This window comes from Telopea speciosissima, chromosome 1, assembly GCF_018873765.1.
Source record: "Telopea speciosissima isolate NSW1024214 ecotype Mountain lineage chromosome 1, Tspe_v1, whole genome shotgun sequence".
Classification (NCBI taxonomy): Eukaryota; Viridiplantae; Streptophyta; class Magnoliopsida; order Proteales; family Proteaceae; genus Telopea; species Telopea speciosissima.
Genome location: NC_057916.1, coordinates 61,783,576 through 61,799,237, shown reverse-complemented (window position 1 = coordinate 61,799,237; position 15,662 = coordinate 61,783,576). Strand labels below are relative to the sequence as shown.

Below are 15,662 nucleotides of genomic sequence, written 5' to 3'. Positions count from 1 at the left end.
CTCCTTGGCCCGAATGGCCATCACGTCTCCCCTTCACGTATTTGTTCAAACTCCCTGCTCTCACAAGGCCTTCTATCTCTCTCTTCAATTGGTAGCAGTCTACTGTATCGTGCCCATAGTCCTTGTGGAAGAGATAATACTTGTTTGGGTTGCGCTTCTCATGTCCTACTAACATGGGTCGTGGCCATCGAATTAGATCACTGTCCTAGATCTGCATAAGGATTTGGGACCTGGTGGTGTTCAGTGGTGTGAAATCTGGCATGCCTGCTCTCTCACTCCTCTCTGGGCAACGGTCACTTCTCCCAGATGGGTGGTCATCCTTCTCCTGCCGGCGCTCGGTCCTTGACCTCTTATTATCTTTACGGTCCTCTGATGCTGACCTCTTGTTGTCCTGTGGCTTGGCTTCGATCGCCTTCTTTCGAGCTTGTACTATCTTTGCCATGTTGGCGAACTTGTTGCATCGCTCTAGGGGCTCCTTCATAGTCCTGGTCTCATGACGTGCCAGGTCCTTGATCAATTCCATGTCTCGGATGCCCCCAGCCAAGGCAGCATGCTAGGTCTGATCATCTAGGTCTCTGACTTCTAAGGACTCCTTGGTGAACCTGTTGACATACTCCCTGAGGGACTCCCCAGGGTTTTGTATCACGTTCAGTAGATTGACCATGGTCTTCTTCTGCTTGACGCTGCTTTGGAAGTGGGTCATGAACTGTTCACATAGTTCTGCAAACGACCCAATCAACCGTGGTCATAGTTTGAAAAACCATGAGGTCACTGCACCCTTGAGGGATGCAGGGAATGCTCGACAAGATACCACGTCTAATCTACCATAGAGGGTCATCATCCCGTTGAAGTAGTTGATATGGTCATTATGGTCGGTGGTACCACTGTAGAGTTCAAAGGTGGGTAACCTGAACCTGGACGGGAGTGAGGCTGATATGATCTCTTCTGAGAAGGGGTGTTGTCCAGGGATTGAGTGTGTCTCACCCTTGGTCTGCTTCTTTAACCCTTCCAGCTTCTCGTCCAACTCTAGGAGCCTCTTGTATAGCTCTTCATCCCGTGTTTGTCTTTCAAGTCTGACTGGTCGCTCATTACGAGCTTGTTTGCGTCCTCTCCTGGACGTCCCTTCACGCCTCGACTGTTGGTGAGAGGGTGAAGGGTCACTTCATGACAAATCTTGTCTTGACCACGAGGGGCTTGCTTCACGGTAAGTCCGGCTTTGCCCTGGTACATGACTTCCTCCTAGTCGACCATCAAACACCGACCTCTGGATGGACCCTTCAGGGTTAAGTACCACGGATTGGTGTGATGGTGATCTCCCCTGATTTGACCGTGTTGGAGGATCTGCTGATCTCCCCCTAGGTTGGGAAGGCTCTCTCCACTGCCTGGTGTGCCTCACTGATCTGTCACCCCTGGGAGGGGACCTCCTGGGGCTCTGTTCTCGCCGAGGATCCATCCTACGATGGTGTGATGTTGCACGCTACCTCAGGTAGTCGTGGAAGAGTTGTTGATCCTCGAGGATCTGTCGCTGTAGGTCATTGATCTGACCCATAGTTTCTGGGGCATTGGGGTCATGTACCACCTCCACCAACACTTCGTTGTTGGGTTCGAGTATCGCAACTTGATCATCGTCTAGGATCTCCTTCTCCAGAGAGACATGGTCCTGGTCATTGGCTCTGCGACGCGAGCTCTCTGGAGGAGGTGATCCATTCCCCTCCCTCGGGGCATTGTTGGTGGAGGGAGCGGTCTTCTTGCCTCGTGGTGCCATGATTGAACAGGTATGGAAACTGGCTAGTAAAGGTAATGGCTAGCGTCTTTCCTATCCAATTGGGAAAAATGAAGGCTCCCCTTGTGTCCATGCCACCATCAATGTGTGGGAATGGTAACCACCGCCATAAGTGCCCGAAGCTTCTCAAAAATTTCCTTGGGAAGTGGTTTGGTAAAAATATCTGCAATCTGCTCAGCTGTAGGAATAAATTCCAGCTTGATTTCTCCTTCATTGACCTTTTGTCTCAAGAAATGGTATTGAATGGCTATATGCTTGGTTCTTGAATGCATCACTGGATTCTTGGAGATGTTAATGGCACTAGTATTATCACAAACAATTGTCACAGACTGACTCTGCTCAACATTCAAGTCCTTGATCATCTGTTTCATCCACAGAACTTGGGTGCAACTAGTAGTTCTTGCAGTGTACTCCGCCTCAGCTGTAGACAAAGAAACTGACTCCTATTTCTTACTATGCCATGCAACTAAACTATTCCCCAAGAAAAATGCACCACCACTAGTGCTCTTTCTCTCATCAATACAACCTACCTAGTCTGCATCAGAATACGCTGTCAAATCAAAAGATTTGCTCCTGGCATACCACAAACCATATCCAACAGTGCCTCTGAGATATCTAAATATCCTGTTCACTGCCCCAACATGTGTCTCCTTTGGATCTGCTTGGAATTTAGCAACCATAAAAACAACTTTCATGATCTCTGGTCTAGATGTAGTCAAGTACAACAAACTACCAATATGGATCTATACATAGTGTGATCCACTGATGGTGACTCATCTACCTTACTTAACTTACAACCAGTCATCATTGGTGTGTAAACTAGCTTACAATCCTCCATCTGAAACTTTTTCAACATTTCTTTCAAGTACTTGGTTTATGAAATGAAGATGCCATCTCTCAACTGGCTAATTTGTAAACCAAGAAAAAATGAAAGCTCCCCAATCATGCTCATCTCAAATTCCCTTTGCATTCTGTCAGCAAACTCTCTACACAACTCATCCCTATGGCTCCCAAAAATGATGTCATCAACATACACGACTACCACAATCAATGTGCTGTCCACCGCTCTGATGTAAAGGTTACTATCAACTTTGCCTTTCTTGAAACCCAACTGACACAAGTAGGAGTCAAGTCTAGAGTACCATGCCCTTGCTGCCTATTTCAGACCATTCAAACCTTTCCTCAATCTACACACCATGGTGGAGTCCTCTGTCAACAGAAATCCATCTAGCTGCTCAATGTATACTTCCTCTTCAAGATTGCCATTCAAGAAGGCTGATTTCACATCCATCTGAAAAATCTTGAAACCTCTGTACACTGCCAAAGCAAGAAAAATCCTGATGGCCTCCAACCTAGCCACTGGTGCAAATGTCTCTTCAAACTATGCCCTTAACCTGGGCATAACCTTTGCAAACCAGTCTTGCCTTGAACCTCACCACTTGACCATCTTCATTTAATTTGTTTCTAAACACCCACTTAGTGCCAATGGCATTTTTTTCTTTGGGCCTTGGCACTAGCACCCAAGTGTTGTTCTTCTCAATTTGGTCAAGTTCTTCATTCATGGCCTTCCTCCAATTGTCATCTCTATTTGCTTCCTCTATAGTTTTGGGCTCATCATGTGATAATAGAAAGTAAGCACAATTTTTCATTCTAGCTTGTTGTTTGCATGATGATATTGGGGTCACCCAACATTTGGCTTGGTGGGTGATTTTTCTCTGTTCTAGTTGGCTTGTGCCTTCTTTCTTGAGGTTCTTGTGACCTCTCTTGTGATGCACTTCTGTTTTGTGGCTCAACCTCTGGTTCAAATATAGCTTGCACATCTCCAGTTTGGTCTTGGTGCTCATCCCCACTAATATCATTTCCATCAGCAAGGTCTTCATCAAGAGAATAATCAACAATATCATCACTTGGGCATTGAAGCTTTTGTCATCAACTCTCATACCTGCACTTTTAACAATTTTGTCAAGTCTCTTGTTGAAACATCTATAAGCTTTGCTTCTAGTGGAGTAACCAAGAAAAATCCCCTCATCAACTCTCTCATCAAACTTTCCCAAGTTCTGATCTGTCTTCCTAATGTAACATTTACGTCCAAAGACCTTGAAGTATCTTGCAGTTGCCTTCCTTCCAAACCAAAGTTCATAAGGTGTTTTGCTTTCATGTGGCCTAAGCAAACACCTGTTTTGTATATGAACTGATGTGTGTACTGCTTCTCTCCAATATCTCCTTCCCAAGTTGCTTTCAATAAGCATTGTCCTAGCCATTTCTTGCACTGTTCTATTTTTCCTTTCTACTACACTATTTTGTTGTGGTGTTTTTACAGCTGAAGTCTGTCTCTTTATACCATGCTCAAAACAGTAATCATCAAATACACCCCATGTATTCTCATCACCTCTGTCAGATCTCAAACATTTGATGCTCCTACTAGTCTCATTTTCAACCTATTTCCTGAAGACTTTAGATCTATCAAGTGCCTCTGATTTGTGCCTCATAAACTGAACCCAAGTCATCCTGGTGTAATCATCAATAAACAATATGAAGTACCTCTCACCTCTGATGCTTTGAGTCCTGGTGGGTCCACCTAAATCTGTATGTACCAAGTCCAATGGCTCCTATGAATAGTATTGCTTGGCTTTGTGAGATACTTTTGTCAGTTTGCCCTTCTGACAAGACGCACAAATAGGACTTGAAGGCTTCTTCAACTATGGAATATCTCTCACTGCATTCATAGAGGTGATTTTGATTAAACTGTCAAAACCAATGTGCCCAAGTCTTTTGTGCCATAGCCACTGTTCCTCTTCTTGACCAACCAGACATTAACCATCAATGCTCGCAGACAAAGTGTACAAGTTCCCAGAAGTTCTTGCACCTGAAGCAATTAGTTTTCCACTTTTGCATGCCTCACTTCAAATCTTGTCTTGTTGAATACAACATTGTGCCCTTTATCACAAATCTGGATGACACTAAGAAGATTGTGCTTCAACCCATTCACATAGAGTACATCAGAAGTCCTCACTTTTCCATTATCAAGATTCACAACTCCTTTTCCTACAATCTTGGCACTCTCACTGTCGTCAAACTTCACAGAACCTCCTTCATATTGGTTGAGCTCAATAACTTTCTCTTTGTCACCAGTCATGTGACTAGAGCAACCACTATCAGGGATCCATGGTACAGTCTTGTTTTGTGCCTTAAAGGCTGTCTGTACCACAAATCAAAGTTCATCATCTTCTTCATTTGCTTTTTTAACCCAAACTTGTTTGCTCATACTAGGTGATTGATTCTGTAACTTCCTCCTTTGTGCCCTTCTTGTTCTTCTCTTTCTTCTAACTGCAAGAGCTTGTGTTACAAACATTTCTTGTTGCATCTGTGGAGCCAACACTATCATGCAATCTCTAGCAATGTGATCCAAGTCACCACACCTGTAGCACTCAACCTGATTTCCCATCAAAGGTGCAAATGAGTTTCTGCTACTGAAGTCCATCTATCTCACCCTGAACTTACATGTTGCAACCCTGTGGCCATAGGTGTTGCATTTGTAGCAGTAACTAGGCAAGAAAATTCCTTGCCTCACAGGTGCTCTTTATATCACTGGTGCTCTATGTCTCACTGGTACACTTCGTCTCACATGTGTCCTCTGTCCACCATAGTAGCCACCATATCGATCTACTCTCTGTAAGCTCTGCTGACCCATTGGTGCTGAGTTGTATCTCAATCCGTCTCTACTAACTGTACTCTGCTCTCCCTAAGTTTGAGCCTGTGTCAACCTTCTGCCTGAGCTGATAGTGCCACTTGTCTGTGCAAAAACAACCTGCTTTCCCTTCTGTTGCCTACTAGCCTTTTGTGTTAGTAAGGTCGGTGTCCTCCTCTTAATAACAAAACTAGAGTCCGCAACAGTGTCACTTTACTTCTCTTTGTTCTGACCATGTCTAGATGTCCCAACTAACTCATAACCCAATCCATGTCTAACACCTGTAGGCCTCTGTACTCTAAGAATCTGATCTATCACCATACTAGCTGGAGCTTGTGGTTGTGCTGCATTGCCATTAACTGTAGCTGTTGAGTCACAAGAGTGCTTCAAACTCTCTACTTTCCTTCTCAACTCTATCAACTCCTCTTCAGTGTTAATGTATTCATTCATTTCCTGAGCTTGCCCCTCCATTTGTGCTCTAAGGCCATATATCCCTTCAGTCAAGACTTTGCATTCAACTTCTTTCAAGGATAGTTTCGTTTCTAACTCAATTGTGAATTTAAGGTCCTCTTCACTCTTTTCTATCAATGACTTGATTTGTTCATTACTGATGTTAAGGAGTTTGGTGAGCTTTTTGTTCTTTCTCCTTTCATCATCCAAATCATCAAGTGCTGACATCAATTCTACTTCCAAGTTGAGCTCTGCTTCAAGAAGATCATCGTCATCAAATTTATCTTCTTTCTTCGTGACTTGCTTTTCTATTCCTTTGTCTTGGTAAGCCATGAAGAGATCTTGACTATAAGCACCATCTGAGTCCTCATCTAAATCAGTGTCTGAACTATCACTATCCCTTTTTGTGATAAGACTCCTTTTCTTGAGTCTATACTTCAAGCTTGTAAATTCCTTCTTTTGATATCTTTTCTTCTTCTTTGGTTCATCCTCCTCCTCATCAAATTTCTTTCTCCTATTGGGACACTTGGATGCAAAGTGTCCTATTACCCCACAATCAAAGCAATTGAGTGGAAGCTTGCCTTTATACTTCCCTGTACTTCTAAGAAGTTTTCTCACAAAATTTGCTTTAGCTTCATCCTCACAACTCATTTCTTCATCAGATTTTTTCTTTATGGCAAGCCTTTTAAAAGCCTTGAAAGCTACCTCTTTATCCACTGCTTTACCCTTGCCTTTGCCTGTCATCATCTCATAAGCATTAAGAGCTCCATGAATTTCATCAAGAGTCACAATGTCAAGGTCCTTTGATTCCTCAAGAGCTGACACTTTGGAGTCAAAACTGGGTAACATCGACCTTAGGACTTTTGCAACAACTACATCCTCTATCAATGTCTCACCCATACTTCTGATGGCATTCACAACTTCATTGATTCTCACCATATAACCAGAAATGTCTTCATCAGCATGCATCTTGAGTGCTTCAAACTGCCCTCTATACACTTACAATTTAGCCTTCTGCTGGCATCTTGTATGCTAATGAGTTTATCCCACATCTGTTTGGCTGAAGTGCATGTCATCAGCTTTGCCATTTTAGTGTCAGATAATGCACTTGTAATAGCATTTAATGCCTTTTTGTTGCTCACATATTTCTTCCCCTCTTCTGGATCAATTGATGATGCAGATGTAGCTGTAGGTTCTTGCAAAACTGCCTCCCAGACATCATAACCAAGAGAGCCTAGGTAGAACTTCATCCTTCTCTTCCAAAATGTGAAGTTTGTCCCATCAAACTGCGGTGCCCTGCCGGCATGACCATCACCTGAAGCCATATTGTCCTTTCGATTTCCTAGCTACTGATTAAGCCTCACTAGGTAGTGACACTGATACCACTTGTTGAACTAGGCTTCACTACTGAGAGGGGGGGTGAATCAGTAGTCCTTTAAAAATTCCTTTCCAACACAAGTCCCACTGATGGTCACCAAATTAAAACACACACAATGGGCTGCCAAGAGCTGATTCAAATCACCTGTAAACACCATTGGCTGGAGCACCCCATTGACCAACTACAGTTCGTGTATACCCCCGCCTTCCACCTAGATTAGTAAGGCCAACCAAGAGTAGCACACCCACTCTGCAAGCACCACAACACTTCACAAAATATAAAAACAAGCCACAACACACAAATATATGTGGTTTGACAATAAGCCTACATCCATGGTGCAATACCCACATTGGGTTTCGTATTTGCATATATACTCTCCAACACTACAACAACAGATATGGCTTCGGTCCTTGATCATACAAGAACGAAGGGCACCTATCCCAATAACTCACAGCCCCTACTGTGAGTACCTAAGTATGTTTAGGTTTTTCATCAAACACCTTGTGGGTAACAACCCACAAGGGCATTACAATGAAATGAAATGGTGAAAAAATAAAACCCCAATCCTCAATATGATTCATTAGGCATACATCAATGTTCCAACAACCTAGGATCTACAAAGGGGTTAAGAAAACTCACCAAAGTGGATTAGCCACTTGAAGAACTCCACTCACAATCATCATCACAAGTTCCTCCAAGCTCACACACCTTCAAAATGATGAACCCAAGCAATCTTCAATTGATTCTATATATCCAAATGCATTGAGCATAAAAAACCCTCACAAAATCAAATTTCTGGGCACACATGAGCTCTCCCAAGCATCCCAATGTGTTCTCCTCGTTTTTTTGAAAAATCCCCAACTTGATCACTCCATTTGGAGTTGTGTAGGCAAAGATATGTCCGGCCATTCCCGTGTATAGGGGCAAAATAGTTAATTTAGAGCTTTTTAGTGACATTTTGGGGCTCACCATTTAAAATTGTGACTGATATAAGTGTCAAACACATCTTGGCCATTATTAGATCTTGATTCAAAAGCTTTGATAAAACCTTGACCAACGGATTAAAAGTGAGATGAGTGGTTCAGATCAAACAAAAAGGGAATCTTTTAAGTGAACCTTTTTGCTTGTGCTCAATTTGAACTTTTAATTCTTACCAAAAAATTAGAACTTTAAATTTACTCTGAGTAGCACCACTAGATCAGAATCAACCGTGTAGCTCAATCTTGACCATTGCTTTCAAACCAAGGAACTTCTCAATTTTGCAACCAGGCCTTTCTATCAATTTCTCTTATTTAATTTGATACCCCTTCAAAAATTAGAGTTTCTTTTAGAGGTCTCTGACAATTCATAATTGCAGAAGAAGGACATTTCTCAGGAAAATGCTCAATAGCATTTTGAATGTGAAAACCTTAAAAAATAAACTAAGGCATGAAGCCTTTGTGTGGCCCATGCGGCAGGGGCCATGGCTAGCATGCCCATGCGCCTGCTGGTGCCTTGACAAGAGTCCGGATCAGCTACCCACATGAGGACGGGTGGGGATAGATCTGACCCCTCCATTGGGTGTGGGTCCCACACCCTAGAGGCGGGCCCCACACCCCCATGGATGGTTCAGATCTGTCCCCATCCGTCCCCATGTGGGTAGCAGATCTGAACTCCCTTGACAATGGCCTTGCTGCCCATGCACATGCACATGGGGCTATTTTTTACGCCCAAGTGATCACCTCTGCTGCCCAGCCATTATAGGCCTTGTGACACCCATGCACGCACCCTTGCCGCTCAGATGGCCTTACCACAACTTCAAAAGGCAATGTGGCCTATCAATTTCCACATCAACTAAATTTGCCACATCTTCAAAAATACCAAATGCCACCAAATTTACCAAAATGCCCTTTGGCATCAAAACACATCAAAACCATATGCAACCATTCCAAACTTATTTTCAACAGTTCAAGCACCTTTCAAACACCAACGTTTATGTATTGTTGACAACAATAACAACGTATACCCTTCAAACATTGCCAAAAACACAACATGTCCTACACCCCAATTCGGCGGTGACTCATTCATTGAGACTCTTAGACACCCCTGTTTGGTATGAAACCCTGAAACCAATCGTTCTCACGTCCAAGGCCCCTATTCTCTTTTTAGCATTTGTTTTATACAATTTTAAAATCCATTAACACAAAGCAATGTTAAATCCAATGAAATACAGAATGCCATAATAACCAGAGTAATAAAAGTAGTAGGAGTCCTGCTCTGATACTACATGTTAGAATATTAAAACTGTAAACTAATTGAGGTTCACCTACCTCCATTAGGCCCCATCATTCCTCCTCTTACCATGTCTCCAATCAACTCTACGTTCCAAGTTTCCGGCATGTCCCTCTTTTCTCTGGTAGTCACAAAAATTGCAGAACCGTAAAAGGGTTGCTCTCTGGCTTTTGGTCTTTGCCAAAGTAAATAGTATATGCGCAGTAAACTAAAAAGCTAGAATCCCTTTAACTTCTTCAAAGTAACTCCCTACCATCAAGGGAGTTGCCTATCATATATAGTAGGAAACTACCACTTATGTTGCAACCGACTACCTTTTGATGTGGGAATTGGGCTACATCAGCCGACAAAAGTTTAATGAGAGGTAGGTCTGCCTCTTCTCGGTGAGTCCTCTCTTTTCAGTTCTGTACTAAAAGCTTGGTTTTGACCTAGATGATCACGGGGATTGGTAGCAAAATTTTGATGAGGCTGCTGTGTATTGATGTTAATTTAAATTACGATTAAGCATGTACACACCCACATGAGAAATTAGCAATAGGATTAGATGCCAAAGCAAAAGTTGGATTCTAATCTAACATTAATATAAGATAGTTGAGAGTTTCTTAAGTAGATTGGAGTGAGAACTTAACAAACAGACCATATGCATGATAAACTTTTCAAGACAACTTCATTAGTTCATTACCAACTTCTATAAATAGATAACAGTAGTCCTTTTTATTTTAAGAGAAATGAATTTCTCTTCACCTCACTTAACATTACTTCAGTTTATAGGGAATAAGACGAAACATGAATTCAGATGCAGAAGCACCTAAAAACCCTTTAAGAAAAACCAAAAAAATAAAAAAACCAGAAATATCTCCTCCCTTTTTACACATAGACTGATTTGTTAATTACAGCTAAGTGTAAGAGAGAAGAGGTATTAATTAATGGATCGACATGATAGCCTAATCTGTCCCTGCAGTTCTAAAAGGACATTCACGGCTCCCATCTTGACCATGGCAGCACCAAATTGTGAGAGGTACAGATTATTATTATTGGCTAGTGCTGCTACTGTAACATTAGTTCAAGTATCCAAATCTATCTCTTGGTCGATTCCTAGAATTCCTTTGTTCTTCTGAATCTGCATAAAGTAGGAATTGTCAACAGTTTCTGCACTTGCAGTGTTCTGATCAAGATTAGCCACATTGTCAACTGTCGAATTAAGAACACATGTTGCCGGTAACTAGAGTTGGATCCATTGTTGGGTCGGCCTTGCCCGTGCCCTTGTAATTGTAGAGACGATCTTGTAACGAAGAACAATGGGCAAACCCAACTGTGTGACCACCTGATCATAATAAACCCCCATCCCCCAATAAACCAAACATTAGTTCCATATCATTAAAGCAATCCTCTAAAACTGATCTCATTGTTTTCATTAATAAATTTGTAAACAGACCCTTCTTCAGCCGATCTTCCCTACTGGATCCATTGTAACAGCATGGTACGATCGTGGCTGGTACACTCTACTATCGCTTCTATTGCTCACAGCATTCTATGGATAGATTCTGCTCGCGAGGTTTGGCTTGATCTCCATGAACGTTTCTCTCAGAAAAATGTGCCACGCATCTTTGAAATACGGCAAGCCATTTCAACTGACACCCAAGGCAGCGATTCTGTCTCTGCATATTATACTGTTCTCAAAGGGTATTGTGACGAACTTACCTCTTATCGCAGCTTGCCAACATGTTCATGTGGTGCCATGAATAAACTTCAAGAGCTTCTTCGAATTGATTCATTGATGGACTTTCTTCAAGGTTTCAATGAATCATATACTGCCATTCGAAGTCAGATCCTTCTTATGGATCCATTCCCAACCTTAGCAAAGGCCTATTCTCTTCTTCTTCAAGAAGAGCGCCAGCGGTCATTACATACCGTCCTCCCTGCTTCTATTGAACAATCGGCCATGGCTGTCACTTCCACTCACCAAAAATCTTCTCGTCCAAAACCATTTTACCACTGCACCTACTGCAACATGGAGACATTCAGAGTCCCGCTGTTACAAGAAAAATGGTTACCGTGAAGGTTGGACTCCTCGCCACACAGGTTCCAAACGTGGCTCTTCCACTCGGAGTGTGGCTCAACCACATATTACTGCTAATGCCACCACTACACCCGCTGCTTCGGGCTTCACTACTGAACAAGTACAGCAGCTCTTAGCTCTACTTCCCACTAGTAACGTTCATCCTCTTGCAAACCCTGGCAGGTAACCCACTTTGTCTCAACTAATCCTTACCTACATCCATTTGGATTTTGGATTCAGGTGCTACAGATCATATTGCATCAGATTTGTCATTATTTTCAAGCTTCTGTACTCCTAATCATTCATTTTCCATTAGTGTACCAAATGGAACCCAAACCCCTGTCACCCACATCGGTATTGTGCCATTGACAACCCACTTAATTTTAGATCATGTCCTACATGTTCCATCGTTCAATTACAATTTACTTTCTATTGCTAAGTTAACCGCTGCCCTTCATTGCCATGTCATTTTTACCAATACTTCTTGTATCTTTCAGGACCAACACTCAAAGAGGACTATTGCGACGGGTAAACAGCGTGGTGATCTATATTATCTGGAGCTTCCGCACTCAACTTCCCTCATCTCAGCCGTTTCCACAGGTTCTCACTTTGATCTATGGCATTAGTGCCTGGGTCACCCTGGTTCTTCCCTATCATCTCCATTACACCGTTTGGATCCTAGTATTTTACTTTCCAATAAATGCACTTGTACTGTGTGCCCTTTGGCCAACCAAACACGGTTACCATTTTCTAAAAGTAGTATTTCCACCACTTCATGTTTTGAATTAATCCATCTTGATGTTTGGGGACCTTATAGCACAAAATCTTTATCGGGTGCTTGCTATTTTTTAACTATCGTGGATGATTTCTCACATAGTACATGGCTTTATTTGATGCAATCCAAAACTGAAGTGAACCATTTAATTCCCAATTTTTTCCAACTGATAAAGACACAATTCCAAACTCAAATTCGACAGATCCATTGTGACCATGGGACTGAATTTTTTAATAATTCTATTGTCAATTTTTTGCAGTCTTTGGGGGGTATTCAACAGTCAAGTTGTGTCTCCACACCTCAACAAAATGGTGTTGTAGAACGCAAACATAGACACCTCCTTAACATTGCCCGAGCCTTACGTTTTCAGGGTAATTAGCCATTACAATTCTGGGGAGACTATGTTCTCACTGCCGCCTATTTAATTAACTGTTTACCCACCCAAGTTCTTCAAGGGAAAACACCTTTTGAAATCCTCTTTCACAAACAACCCACTTATTTACACCTTCGGGTATTTGGTTGTTTATGTTTTGGATGGAATATTTCTATCAATCACAAATTTGACAAACGTGCTTCCCTAGGGATATTGATTGGCTACCCATACGGGCAAAAGAGGTACAGGGTATTTGACCTCACCACATCAAAAATTTATGTCACCCGCGATGTAGTTTTTCATGAGCATATCTTTCCATACAATGGGACATCCCAACCACCACTATCCAACCCGGTTCTACCATTACCACCCAAAGAAGACCTTGAAAATGATGCCCTCACCACTTCCATACCCAACACACATACCCCTACATCAACACCATCCCCTCAGTTGGCAGAACCTTCATCATCCCTACACTCCATGGATCCCTCTCCTTCATCCACAGCCCCAACACTTTTGCCAGTGGACTCTTCTCCTTCATCCACGGACTGGACAGATTTACCCATGCCCCCTTCGTCTTCTTCACTACATATAGCTTTTAATCCATCCCGTCCATCAAGGTCTCGTGCTCCTCCAGCATATTTAAAGGATTACCAATGCTCACTTACCCAGTCTCAATCATCCTCCATGGGTATGCATCCAGGTACACTTCACCCTCTTGCTAATTTTCTCACTAATGACCGCTTTTCTACAAACTATTGGGCTTTTCTAATCTCCTTATGTAGCACCCAAGAACCTACCACTTTTGCAGAGGCAATGAAATACCAGGAATGGAGATATGCTATGCAGGCTGAAATTGTGGCCTTATCAAACAATAGCACTTGGTCACTTGTTCCATTACCCCACGGCAAGAAAGCAATTGGGTCCAAAGGGGTGTTTCGCATCAAACATCAATCTAATGGCTCCATTGAGCATTATAAGGCATGCCTCGTTGCCAAAGGTTATAATCAAATTGAGGGAATCGACTACCATGACACCTTTGCAACAGTTGCAAAGCTTGTCACAGTTAGAGTGCTTCTCACAGTTGCTACTATTCGTGGTTGGCCCCTACATCAATTCGATGTCCATAATGCTTTTCTGCACGGCGACCTAAATGAAGAGGTGTATATGACACCACCCCTGGTTATCGGCGAAAGGGGGAGACATTTGTTTGTAAACTCCATAAATCGTTATATGGCCTTAAACAAGCATCTAGGTAATGGTTTTCTAAATTTTCAACATCCTTACATATTCTCATAGTCACAGGCGGATCACTCGTTATTCATTCTTCAACACCAAAAGGTCTATGTGTTTGTAGCATTATATGTGGATGACATTGTCATCACAGGCTCTAATCTCAATCTGATTGCAAAGATCAGGAAATTTCTTCATCAACAATTTCACATCAAGGACCTAGGCCCCTTAAAATACTTCCTTGGTATTGAGGTAGCTCGATCATCCAAAGGCCTATACCTCTCACAACGGAAATATGTTCTCGACATTTTGAGTGATTCTGGATTGACTGGATCTCGACCATCTGATATTCCAATGGAACAAAATTCAAAGTTGATAGATTCAACAGGTGATATATTGGACGACCCTTCTCCTTATCGCCGACTTGTCGGCCATTTGATCTATCTAACCGTCACTAGGCCCGACATTGCCCATTCAGTCAATACTTTTGAGCCAATTCATGCACTAGCCACGGCAACCACACATGGCTGCCGCACATAAATTACTCCACTACCTCAAGGCAACACTAGGAGAAGGCCTATTTTTTTCTACCACATCATCGCTCCAGTTAATTGGTTATTGCAATTCTGACTGGGCAGCCTGCCCACCGACAAGACGTTCAACCACTGGCTATTGCATCTTCTTAGGTTCTTGTCCGATCTCATGGAAGACTAAGAAATAGGCCACGATTTTCCGGTCTTCGGTAGAAGCAGAATACCGCACCATGGCAGTAGCCACATGTGAAATAACTTGGTTATCTTATTTATTGACTGATATTGGCATCACCACATCAATACCCGCACCATTAAACTGTGACAACCAGGCGGCACTTCACATCGCTTGAAATCCGGTATTTCACGAACACACAAAGCATATTGAAATTGATTGCCATATGATTCGTGAAAAACATCAACAGGGAATCGTTTGGCCAATAAAAATAGCTACCACAGATCAAGTCGTAGATTTATTTGCCAAGTCTCTTGGAAGGGAAAAATTCCAATTTCTACGGTCCAAGTTGGGCGTTTGCAACCTACACGCTCCAACTTGAGGGGGAGTATTACCATATGTGTTTTGATCAAGATCGTCCAAAATTGATTCACCCAAATTACTACCCCAAATCAAGTAGACAATCAAGTAATTGACAACCGCTTGTACAGAGCGATCTTAGGAGCTAATCCTCCCAACCTACCTCTTGTATTCCAAATATACTTACTGACTTATCTTGTATATAGTTGATTGTAATACATGAATAGAATACAATTCAAATGCAGATTTTTGCAACCACATTCGTTCTTATCAAATTCCAATGAAATACACAATGCCATAATAACCAAAGTAATAAAAGTCATAGGAGTCCTGCTCTGATACTACATGTTAGAATATTAAAACTGTAAATTAATTGAGGTTCACCTACCTCCATTAGGCCCCATCATTCCTCCTTGTGCCATGTCTCCAATCAACTCTACGTTCCAAGTTTCCGGCATGTCTCTCTTTTCTCTGGTAGTCACGAAAATTGCAGAGCCCTAAAAGGGTTGCTCTCTGGCTTTTGGTCTTTGCCAAAGTAAATAGTATATGTGCAGTAAACTCAAAAGCTAGAATCCCTTTAACTTCTC

At 42.3% G+C, this 15,662-nt stretch overlaps 2 protein-coding genes across 2 annotated transcripts; one reads left to right on the top strand and one right to left on the bottom strand.

Annotated features, from left to right (window-relative positions):
• Window positions 1-5,684: 5,684 nt before the first annotated feature.
• On the bottom strand, window positions 5,685-7,246 carry LOC122652439. Its single transcript, XM_043846180.1, has 2 exons — window positions 6,925-7,246; window positions 5,685-6,841 (listed from the first exon to the last, which is right to left on the bottom strand). Exons 1-2 carry the CDS (start codon window positions 7,244-7,246, stop codon window positions 5,685-5,687), a joined length of 1,479 nt encoding a protein of 492 aa, XP_043702115.1.
• Window positions 7,247-11,047: 3,801 nt separating this feature from the next.
• On the top strand, window positions 11,048-11,629 carry LOC122652429. Its single transcript, XM_043846167.1, has one exon. It carries the CDS (start codon window positions 11,048-11,050, stop codon window positions 11,627-11,629), a length of 582 nt encoding a protein of 193 aa, XP_043702102.1.
• The last annotated feature ends 4,033 nt before the right edge of the window (window positions 11,630-15,662 follow it).

Excerpts from the sequence above, each read along its gene's own strand:
- LOC122652439 (XM_043846180.1), bottom strand. The coding sequence starts at position 7,246 with ATGGCTTCAGGTGATGGTCATGCCGGCAGGGCACCGCAGTTTGATGGG. Across the intron at positions 6,842-6,924 it reads TGCCAGCAGAAGGCTAAATT|TTGTGAATGCCATCAGAAGT; the intron begins GTAAGTGTATAG and ends GAATCAATGAAG.
- LOC122652429 (XM_043846167.1), top strand. The coding sequence starts at position 11,048 with ATGGTACGATCGTGGCTGGTACACTCTACTATCGCTTCTATTGCTCAC.